General features: G+C 46.9%; 2 protein-coding genes across 4 annotated transcripts; both read right to left on the reverse strand.

The window, feature by feature from the left end:
• Window positions 1-420: 420 nt before the first annotated feature.
• LOC113587090 (PTB domain-containing engulfment adapter protein 1-like) lies at window positions 421-4,702 on the reverse strand. Of its 3 annotated transcripts, none has more exons than XM_027025601.2 (9): window positions 4,655-4,702; window positions 4,315-4,402; window positions 4,155-4,226; window positions 3,955-4,056; window positions 3,096-3,233; window positions 2,884-2,988; window positions 1,208-1,267; window positions 739-796; window positions 421-651 (listed from the first exon to the last, which is right to left on the reverse strand). In XM_027025601.2, the coding sequence occupies exons 2-9, from the start codon at window positions 4,357-4,359 to the stop codon at window positions 620-622; spliced, it is 612 nt and encodes a 203-aa protein (XP_026881402.2). In that variant the 5' UTR covers window positions 4,360-4,402; window positions 4,655-4,702; the 3' UTR covers window positions 421-619. The 3 variants fall into 3 exon arrangements, with proteins under 3 accessions (XP_026881402.2, XP_035378503.1, XP_026881400.2); XM_035522610.1 differs by having other exon boundaries at window positions 2,929-2,988; window positions 3,925-4,056; XM_027025599.2 differs by having other exon boundaries at window positions 3,925-4,056.
• A 1,395-nt stretch (window positions 4,703-6,097) lies between these two features.
• Window positions 6,098-10,154, reverse strand: LOC113587083 (E3 ubiquitin/ISG15 ligase TRIM25-like). The gene is made up of 3 exons (XM_027025590.2): window positions 10,148-10,154; window positions 8,748-9,634; window positions 6,098-6,979 (listed from the first exon to the last, which is right to left on the reverse strand). Exons 1-3 carry the CDS (start codon window positions 10,152-10,154, stop codon window positions 6,098-6,100), a joined length of 1,776 nt encoding a protein of 591 aa, XP_026881391.2.
• Between the last annotated feature and the right edge of the window lie 386 nt (window positions 10,155-10,540).

Below are 10,540 nucleotides of genomic sequence, written 5' to 3' on the forward strand. Positions count from 1 at the left end.
ACCATCATCAACAACTTGGTCAGCAGCGACGTGCTACTGTGTACATCCTAAAACCTTTAATGTATAAAGATGGAGATTAGGGGATTTCCCAATCTTTACGTCTGTACGTCTACGTCTGTACATTCTTAACTTTGCAAGCACCTCATTCAAATCTCCAGTTCATCAGAAAGCTTTCTTTCATTGTCATCTAATCTCAACCACCTTTTTTTTTTTTTTACGGCATCCTCATGAATAGTGGACACAGCCAGGATGGCGGTTGCTTTCTCTGGTCCATGTTGCTGCATGTCAGACTTGCGAGACTGTGCTTGGACCCGGAATTGCCACTTGCAGCTATATTTTCAAATTATGTTCAAGACTTGTTGTAAAAGACTTTATTTTAAAGTGAGAATAACCTCACACAGAGTCTCGTAAACATTCCAGATTCATATCTTATTAACGTTTATTCAACAGCAAAGTTACAGTTCATCATTATTAAGCTTTGTTTTATTTTTTGTTTATTTATTTATTTGTTTTATTAAGCTCCACATCAGCGCTAGTTTCTAATGACACAAGGCTGCACAGTATTACAAAAGGAATCAATGAAGATTGTTGAAGGGATGACAGAGTCTTCGTGTGCTCTTCAGTTACCCACTGACTTGAATCTCACTGCATCTAAAGAAACAATAATAACAATAATAATAATAATATAAAGATTGAATATGACAAGGGTCCTTCTAAGCCAGCACTGTGTGTACACACCTTGTGATGTGGATTGCTCAATGTACTCGTCATCACCTGAATTTTCATGAATGTGAACCTGAATGTGAAACACCAACACACAAAAAAATGGAAAATGATAGAGAATAAAAACAAGTTAGAACAACTGAAAGAGCCGAAAGCAGTTACGAAGTGAATGACTTCCCAAATACTTCAGTGAGAAGCTGAGCCTTCGTTTCAAAGATGAGTTAAATGTCAATCGCACAGTAGGATCACTGTAAATTTCACATTTTATTTATAGCCTACAAAATATGTCCTCCTTTCCTGCATTTATGTGTGTGAGTGTGTACATGTGTATGTGCGTGTGAGTGCGTGTGTGTGCGTGTGCAAGCGTGTGTGCGTATGCGTGTGTGCGTGCGTGTGCATGTGAGTGTGTATGCGTGCGTGTGTGTGCACGTGTGTGTGCGAGAGTGTGTGTGTGTGTGAGTGTGTGTGTGTGTGTGTCTGTTACCCCATCTTTCTTCTGCAGTCTTCTCTTCAGATCATTATTCTCTCTTTGCAGGATGTTATTCTGTAGGAAAGGGAGTAGACACCATAACACACACTTGAGAACACCTACACACTCAGATGACTTTACACAGGAAACCCTCACACGCACTAAGACACATTTACACTCATTCACATCTTTAGCACCTTTCCCCTTACATACATTCTGACCTGAGACACCTTTACACACACACACACACACACACACACACACACACACACACACACACACACACACACACACACACACACACACACACACACACACACACACACACACACACACACACCCCCCCACCCCCCTTTACATACTTCACTCAGACCTGAGACATAGATATACGGCGTCTTGCAAACGTAATCAGATTGGTCTGGATTACAGATGACACACAGATTGTTCCAGATAAAACTTGAATTTCACTCCAGTATGTTCTTAAAGGAACATTTAAAAGTTAATTCATTATTTGTCAGTAGACCTTAAAAAATCAAAAACAGAAAAATGTTGCTTGCATAAGTATTCAACACTTTGAAGATTACTGAGTAGAGGCACGTGTTGTTGACATAATAGCTTGGCCTGGGTTGGGCTGTGCTTCAGCGTGGTTGGAACTGATTCACACCCAGACTTACTCCATGTTGTTCAGGTGTGCTGGGAGATGGTTGTAGACTTCAGTTTTCAAACGGTGCTGCAGACTCTTAGTGGGATTAAGATCTAGACTTGCTGTTGTAGATACGTTCACTTTTACGTTGTTTAGCCACGCCCATGTTGCTTTGGCCTCGTGCGTTACCTTACCTGTTGGAGGGTGAAATTTCTCCCAAGTTTTAGTTTTGTTTAGTAAACTGAAGTAAACTGTGTTGCACCATCCATCCAACCTTCAGTTTTAACAAGACGCCCAGTGCATGCTGGGAAAAGCATCCTACAACTTGGCCTTGTCTCCTAGTTAATCTAACAGTGGTCATTGGGAAATCTACCAACATCACTTTGTAGCCTTTTTAAATCTCGAGTACGACTATAAACGTATCTCTTAGTACTTGAATTTAGGGGGCGCTTTATAAAAGCTAAACCTTTTTAGCGATGCAATTTGAGGCTAATCGTGAGCGTGTGTAAAGCTGTGTGAATCTGTGTAAACCTGGAGCTTCCACACATCCGCATATTTTCTTACATTAAACCGATTACTGTAATGACATTTTGTAAATTTTGAGGGCCAGTCTTTTAAAATAAAGCATAACACAGCACAAAATATCAAAGCATCATTTGAAATCCAGACAAAGCAGATGAGCTTGACGATGGTTCAGTTCTTCTGCAAGGCAGTGTGCATTGGGATGGACTGTTGTATGAAGTCCTTGCAGTGCTTTCAAAAATGCAGGCGCAAAAACAGGTCTTCTGACAAACCTAGACAGCTAACACTACAGTGTGAAGCTAGTTTTTGAAAGGGCTTTATGGGATGTGCCTGAACTTCATTTAACCATTTAACAACAGCATTTAAAAGAATTTCCAAATGCTACACATCCTACATGTAAAAGTGTCTTAGCCAGCCTGAGACTATCAAACACTGCCTTTTAAAAAACACACCGAAGTCGTACGTTAGAAAAGCTAATGTTTGGAAGCCTGTTTAAAACCTGAGCTGGACATTCCCGATCCCTCACCTTGTGTCTGAGGGCTTCCACCACCAGATCCCGACCTGCTCTCACCTGCTGCTTCTGCCCGGAGGCCTGGAAGGCGTCACCCACCACGGACACCAGCAAGTGAGACTTATGGGACAGACGGGAAAGGAGGACATTAGGGACACGGCATTGGCTGGCGGGAGAAATGGAGGGAAGCATGAAGCCTCCTGACCTTTGACCCTGGTCCTACTCACAAACTTTTGGCTCTGGAAGACGTAGCAGTGGTAGAGGTCGGTCGCTGGGTGCTTGGCTATGAAGCCAAAGAGTTTAGGCTGCATCTGGTGCACCGCACAGAAAGACACAGTGGATAGAGGGCAGGAGTATAGCATGAACTGAGAGAGAGAGAGAGAGGGAGAGAGGGAGGGAGGGAGGGAGAGAGAGAGAGGGAGAGAGAGAGAGAGAGTGAGTCATATTAGGAATAATATTAGTGCATTACAAGCCAAAAATAGCTATGTGACTAAAAATGTGTAAATATCTGAATGTCAAGAGTCATTGATAGTCGCTGAAAAATCACAACTATCATGAAGCAGTGATTCATCGTCATACTAGTCAAAGCACATCTTTGTCACTTTAGCGGTAAGCCATACTAACAGTGAGTCAAAACACACCTCTGTCCTTCTATCAGTGAGTCCAAGCACACCTGTCATACTAGCATTTACATTTACATTACAGTGAGTCAAAGCAAACATTTGTCACATTAGTGGTGAGGCAAAGCACACCTGTCATATTAGCAGTGAGTCAAAGCACACCTGTCATACTAACAGTGAGTCAAAGAATACCTGTCATATTAGCAGTGAGTCAAAGCACACCTGCCACACTAGCAGTGAGTCAAAGCACACCTGCCATATTAGCAGTGAGTCAAAGCACACCTGTCATACTGGCAGTGAGTCAAGGCACACCTGCCATACTAGCAGTGAGTCAAGGCACACCTTTGTCATATTAGCAGTGAGTCAAGGCACACCTGCCATACTAGCAGTGAGTCAAGGCACACCTTTGTCATATTAGCAGTGAGTCAAAGCACACCTGCCATACTAGCAGTGAGTCAAAGTACACCTTTGTTTTATACTCCAGGATGTCGATGCCACTTCTGGAGAGGGACAGGTGCACTTTAGCTTTCTTCTTCTTCACTTTGTCACTCACCTCACTGCTGGGAGTCTGTGAGGTGGTTGATGGTAAAGGTTACACACAGGCAGTGATACTGTCACTAGAAAAGTGCACGAATGCTAACAGAGTGAGATCCGCCCGGTGAGCACCTGCAAAGCCGCAGACGCCTCCATTAGAATCTGCATACCGTCTGGACGGACCACCACAAGACGGCCGAAGAACTGAGGAACCCCGCTTACAGCGTTAGTAAACAGTACACATACACACATCATGCGTTGGAGTTGTTTTTGACCTTGCATGTCGACTCACTTTCACAGAGAAGGAAATCTCACTATCGCTCCCTGCATCGCTCATTCTCGCGACCGTCTTGTGCCAACAGAATGAGAGGTGACAGCTCCTACAAAATCACTTTACAGTTGAGTTTCTAATATATTTATGTCCAGTCATCTAAGATCAATGATGTAGGCCAGCCTGGCTGAATAAGGTGAGGTCATCACATTATTTATTTAGTGTTCAAACACTTAATATGAAGTATTAGTGATAACACACACACACACACACACACACACACACAAACAGGAATACAGACACAATTATGTCAGGAATACAGACACAATTATGTGTGTAAAAAATGAAAAAAACCCCTTACTTTTTCAATGAAAATCTTCAAATGTAAAACGTCTTCAAAGCTTCTGAGCCAACGAGGTTTAAAGTCTAACGTTAATGACTAACCAGGGGAGGTTGTCTTCCTTATCACACTATCCCGTAAACTCAGATCCATTATGGCCTTTATCATTCTCGAGGAAACAAGACTTGGTTTTATTGATGTGATGTGATTTTATTAAATGTGGAAAAACTCTTAGTAATGCTTTGTGAACTTGAATTTACCAGATATTTTCAAGATTCTACAAAATAACAGTAATGCAATGTTTGGCCACTAGATGGCGTGTCGTTCCAGTGGTATTGTAGTGAAAGCAGAAACTCTCCTTTACGGAGCTGCCTGTCCAGCTGGGTTAGACCTGGTGGGTCTCTGCTGATGTTCCTTTTAGATTCACTCCCCTACATCCTGCAGACAGATGCTGAGCGCAAAATCAGTTCAGTAAACCCAAATAAATCAAGGTTTCCGAGCTCACGTGACCTCCCGAAAGGCGTTTGTTTTCAGAAAGATACAAGCTGTTAGAGAACAAGGAGTGCAAGGATCTCCAGAGATTTAGTTTTTTGCTTTTTAATATTGGCAAAGCATGGCATCGGTTACACATTTTTAACTACATGTACAAGAGTAACGGAGACAACATATTTGTCATAGCTAAAGAAGCAGGTTGAAGGTTGAAGCAGAGACATGCAGTACTGTTATCTCGGAGAGGGCCTTTCCCACGTGGGCCCCACACTCCGGTCCAAATGCTCCCACGTTTCAAAACGTTTGTGGGTTACTGGTAAACAGCCTGCTTGGGGTTCTTCATCTGGGCATAGTAAACTGGATAATAATAAGAAGATGCATTTTCTGCTTGCAATTAGCCATGAGTACAAACGAAATAAAAAGTAAGAGGGTACTGTAGCTTTGAGCATTTAAAAAAATTATTATTATTATTCGTGTATTCGCCAGATTCGCTTGTGGCATGTGGCAATGTTTGGATTAAAGACTCATTTAAAGATTTTGGATTAAAGATTCACTAGGTAGCCAGACCTGAGAGAAACAGCAGTTTAATTCTACTTTAACACCCAGTCCACTACCAGCATTCACAAACTACAAACCTTTCACCTCTGTGCACTCAATGCAGGCCTGTGTCGGTAACTCGATGGGGGCAAGAATGTCTTTGGAGATGCCCGTAGTGTTGACATGTCCATCACCTCACTGGAGCTGTAACTAGCAAGGCCAGTGGGTGTGGCCCCAGCTCTGTTTCCCCTTGGAACTGAGGGGAGCCAGTTTGATTGGCTGAAAATAAATAATGTAGTCCTCAAATGGGCAGGGACTGATTCAACAGGTGGTAGTGTGACATATAGGTGTTGAGTATAGGTGTTTATATGCAGATGTTCTTGTGCCTCTGCTCAGGAGTTCATTTAAAGTACATAACTGCCTCTGTGCAGGCGTGTGTCACATGCCATTGACCAGTGTGATCCAGGACTCTTCGGTTGCAGAGTACAGTCCAAAGGCGGGGTAAACTGCTTCCTTGAATGTGGCTCTGAACGTGTGGAGATGCTGTTTACTCCCTTTGACACCGATGCTGTAGAAGGCCAGTGTGCCGCCGTCATAGTCCAGCGCCACCTCCAGCCTCTTGGGCGGTACCACAGACACCTCAGTCAGCGTGGTGCTCACCGAGTCGTGGCATGCTGTCAGGTTCTTATTTTTCCACTGCAGCCTCCAGGAGACAGCGTTGTGACCCAGCTTACTGCGCTCCCCTTTGCGCGGGATGGTCCCGTAGCAGAGTCCCGCTGCCCACGTGCACCCAGAGCCCAGCTCCACGGCCCAGACGTGGCTCCCGCGCGTGAAGCCCTGCTGACACAGGACCTGCGTGGCAGTGACGAAACCCTCTGCGCGCTCCTTCAGGCTGGACTTGGCCCTGCCCCTGTGCCTCACCGTCTGGTGGTCGGTGGAGAGCATGAGGCTCGGGTGACGCGTGTCAGGGTTGAAGGTCAACTCCAGCGGATTGGTCAGGCTCAGGAGGCACTGGAGCAGGTTGCTGATCTCAGAGCGGAAGTCGTCTGTCGCCAGAGTGGCTCGCAGGCGTCTGGTGTCGGCTTGCTGAGCCGCGGGGAGCGCCGGCACCGCCGCGCCGGCCGCCTGACGTAGCTGCGGCTCCAGGGCCCGGTAGTAGGAGATGAAGAGAACATCTGAGGACGGCGAGGTGAGGAGGCTCTCGGCAACGCCCTGCGCCTCACTCAGCTGCTGCTGGTACTCACTCAGGGTGGCCACGCTACTTTGCCACGCCTTCTCGTACGCCTTCAGCTCATCTTCCACCAGGGCTGTCATACGCTCCTGCACGGGAGGACACAGATGCACAACTCAGCAACCGCAGCACCCATCTGCTAGGAACAGCCCCACACACACACACCTTTACTCACGACGGAGACCACTCAGGCACACCCCCTTACACCCTCCAAAAATCATAGTCTGATCAGGTCATCTGTGATCAAGTCGTTGGTGATCGGGTCATCTGTGATCAGGTAGTCTGTGATCAGGTCATCTGTGATCAGGTAGTCTGATCAGGTGGTCTATGATTAGGTAGTCTGTGATCAGGTAGTCTGTGGTCATCTGTAATCAGGTGGTCTATGATCAGGTAGTCTGTGATCAGGTAGTCTGTTCATCAGGTGGACTGTGATCAGGTAGTCTATGATCAGGTAGTCTGTGATCAGGTCATCTGTGATCAGGTAGTCTGATCAGGTGGTCTATGATTAGGTAGTCTGTGATCAGGTAGTCTGTGGTCATCTGTAATCAGGTGGTCTATGATCAGGTAGTCTGTGATCAGGTAGTCTGTTGATCAGATTGTTGATCATATTGTCTGTGATCAGGTAGTCTGTTCATCAGGTGGACTGTGATCAGGTAGTCTATGATCAGGTAGTCTGTGATCAGGTGGTCTATGATCGGGTAGTCTGATCGGGTGGTCTGTGATCAGGTAGTCTGTTGATCAGAATGTTGATCATATTGTCTGTGATCAGGTGGTCTGTGATCAGGTAGTCTATGATCAGGTAGTCTGTGATCAGGTGGTCTATGATCGGGTAGTCTGATCGGGTGGTCTGTGATCAGGTAGTCTGTTGATCAGAATGTTGATCATATTGTCTGTGATCAGGTGGTCTGTGATCAGGTAGTCTATGATCAGGTGGTCTGTGATCAGGTAGCCTGTGATCCACCTCACAAGCACAGCACCCATCCACATGTCTCTGATCTTGTCTCCCAGCGATAGAGGCTGCGTGGTATTTACGGCGCTGGAGAAGTTGAAGAACCTGACTCACAGTGTGCTAGTATCGTCTACACGCTAGTGTGCGCCATGGCGCAGGAGCGTAACAGTTTTACATCCACCTTTCTGTTGCCTCTTCTTAGTTTGGTTATACACTTGACTGCACACCACTGCTTAAGCTCAAACTACATATCTGTCAGTTTTAATTTAGAATTTTAATTAGAATTGCATTAAGCAAATAAAGGTTAGTTGGAAACTACAGATGACCATCAGTCAATAAAATTCCTGTCCCAGATTACTGTAATGGACTTTGGCATGACCTCATGACTAAACAGATGGAGACAGAGCTACTGGCACTGTGGCATTGCAAGGTGTTGACACGGATTTAATAGTTTAGTTGTAATAATGTATCCACACTACACCAAACCATGATCCCTCCTCAACCAAACTTGGCATTCTGCAGAGTGATCTAAGCTTGTGTGTTTGGCCATGGAGACCCATGTTGTATTGGATCTCTGTAGTGAGGGGGCAGGCAAGTCTAAAATTCTGTGTGCACTTCCGCATTCGTTGGCCCTGCTCTGTGAGGGGTGCTGCTCTGCTGTTGCTGTGGTAGACACGCACACTACACGGTAACGCCCCCTGTGTCTAGGGTGGCTAGCATCGGGTGTGACTGCTGAAACACCTGAACTCTGTCTAATGGCCATCTAATGGGTGTGTGTGTGTGTGTGTGTGTGTGTGTGTGGGTGTGTGTATGATTTTTATATATATATATATAATCTAAGAAAGTAAACACAGACACTACATAAACACTACATAAACTACATAAACGCTTGTGTTTGGTCTTCTCACCTTGTAGGCCGTTATGTGTGTGCTCATGTTGTCTAGAACGACTGTTGCCCTGGCTGCGAGCAGCTCCGAGGTGTTGTCCAAGGTCCTGCTCCTGTCCCGAGCGCTCCGGAGCAGGACCTCCGCCATCTGCAGCCGGTCGGAGGTGCTCTTCCCCAGCACCTCCACCACCCGCCTCAGGTCGCTCTTGGCTGCTTCCAGCGTCTGGACGCCGTGCTCCTGGTGCATCCCTTCCAGCAAGCACTCCATGCAGAGGAGGACGTGGTCGTGCGTGCACACGTACTCCACCTCGCACCTGTGTTTGGGACAGCTGCTCACGCCGGGTTCGGACACGGGGTCCGTCATGGCGTGCGCGCAGGATTGGGCCTGCTCCAGGTGCCGGCTCAGGTGCGCCTGGCACAGCGGAGTGTTGCAGCGCACGCAGGTCTTCGCGGCAGGGACTGTGCTCTCCAGACACTGCTGGCAGGGCACAGTCTCCTCCTTGGCTGCTAAACCGCCGCCCGACACGGCCGCGCGGAAGCCGTCGACGATCCCGCTGAGCTTGAAGTTTCTGGGCAACCCCTCGGGACTCTCGAACGGCTGCCGGCACTCGGGACAGCATGGCGGGCTGCCTGGTGCGCACGACCTTTGGACAGAGTGCATGCAGCCCAGGCAGTAGCTGTGTCCGCACGGCAGGGAAACAGGGTCTTGGTACAGCTGTAGACAGATCGCACAGCTCAGCTCCTGCGCGAGAAGCTCTGCTGGTTGCACCGTTGCCGACATCTCTCTCTCCGTCCGAGTGCTCGGAACCCGGAAGACCAGGAACCCCGGCAAGTGATGAGGACTGTCAGGGCTGTCTGTGCTACATTCCAGTGACGACTCTGCTGAGAAAAGCAACAGGTCATACAGGTCTGATGAGGAACAGAAACCAGTGAGAGGAGGTGCTTGCTTTGCAGGGGAATTTAGATCACTTTAGATCCAAAACAAAAGCATTGTTTCCATTTCCATCAGACATGGAGGGTTTGTGTTCTCTTGATGTACAAACTAGAAAAGCAATCTGTCTTACAAAAATGAGAGACATTATGCGTGAGGGTGTGTGTGAAGGTGCTAATTCCAGTGGGCGGAGGTCAAACTTTGAGGAATGATGACACAAATGACCCAATTCCAGGTTCCAAAAAGTGAGCCAGTGTGTTTAATCGTTTTTGTGCTATAATGCTATGCAGAGATGAGCAAGTATGCTTATGTGTTAGTGAGCATTGACCCTCCTGTTAATGACCGTAAATGTTGGTGAGTTAGCATCAGCCTGTTACGAAAAGTAAAAGATGTAGCTCTGACGCCGCAGACCTTCCGCTATGATGGTGCGTGTGCTTAAACGGCTGTGACGAGCTAGAACAACAGAGTACAAAACGAAGTTAAACACATACCCGCCATGCCGTGGACTGACATGTAACCAAACCAGTAGCGTAATATACAGTGTGTGTGTGTGTGAGAGAGAGTGTGTGTTACAATGTGGAATGGACTGTAATTTCCCGAGTGGAATGGTTAAGTGGTGTCTCAGAAACACAAGGGCGGTTTCTCCCCGCGCTCGTTAAAGAACGCGCCGGCGCTGCAGGTAGCTGCAGGGCTCTCGCGGAGATGCAGGCGGCTCTTTGAAGTGCGCGAGGGGACCCCTAACACGGCGTTGCTCTAATGCACAGACGAGCGAAACGCTTTCAGACGCGGGGGAGGCCTCGCTCTGCTGTTCTCTATTCTTGCAGTTTCTTTCTTTTTCTTGCTTCTTTTTTAATGTGGTTTATAAGCTTGGACCGATCAGAAGG

Source organism: Electrophorus electricus, chromosome 24, assembly GCF_013358815.1.
Source record: "Electrophorus electricus isolate fEleEle1 chromosome 24, fEleEle1.pri, whole genome shotgun sequence".
Lineage (NCBI taxonomy): Eukaryota > Metazoa > Chordata > Actinopteri > Gymnotiformes > Gymnotidae > Electrophorus > Electrophorus electricus.

Coding starts and splice junctions, on each gene's coding strand:
- LOC113587090 (XM_027025599.2), bottom strand. CDS start 4,359: ATGAGCGATGCAGGGAGCGATAGTGAGATTTCCTTCTCTGTGAAA. Junction 1,268..2,883: donor TGGAAGCCCTCAGACACAAG/GTGAGGGATCGG, acceptor CCTTTCCTACAG/AATAACATCCTGCAAAGAGA. Junction 797..1,207: donor GACTGCAGAAGAAAGATGGG/GTAACAGACACA, acceptor TTTCACATTCAG/GTTCACATTCATGAAAATTC.
- LOC113587083 (XM_027025590.2), bottom strand. Junction 6,980..8,747: donor CACACATAACGGCCTACAAG/GTGAGAAGACCA, acceptor CCTCCCGTGCAG/GAGCGTATGACAGCCCTGGT.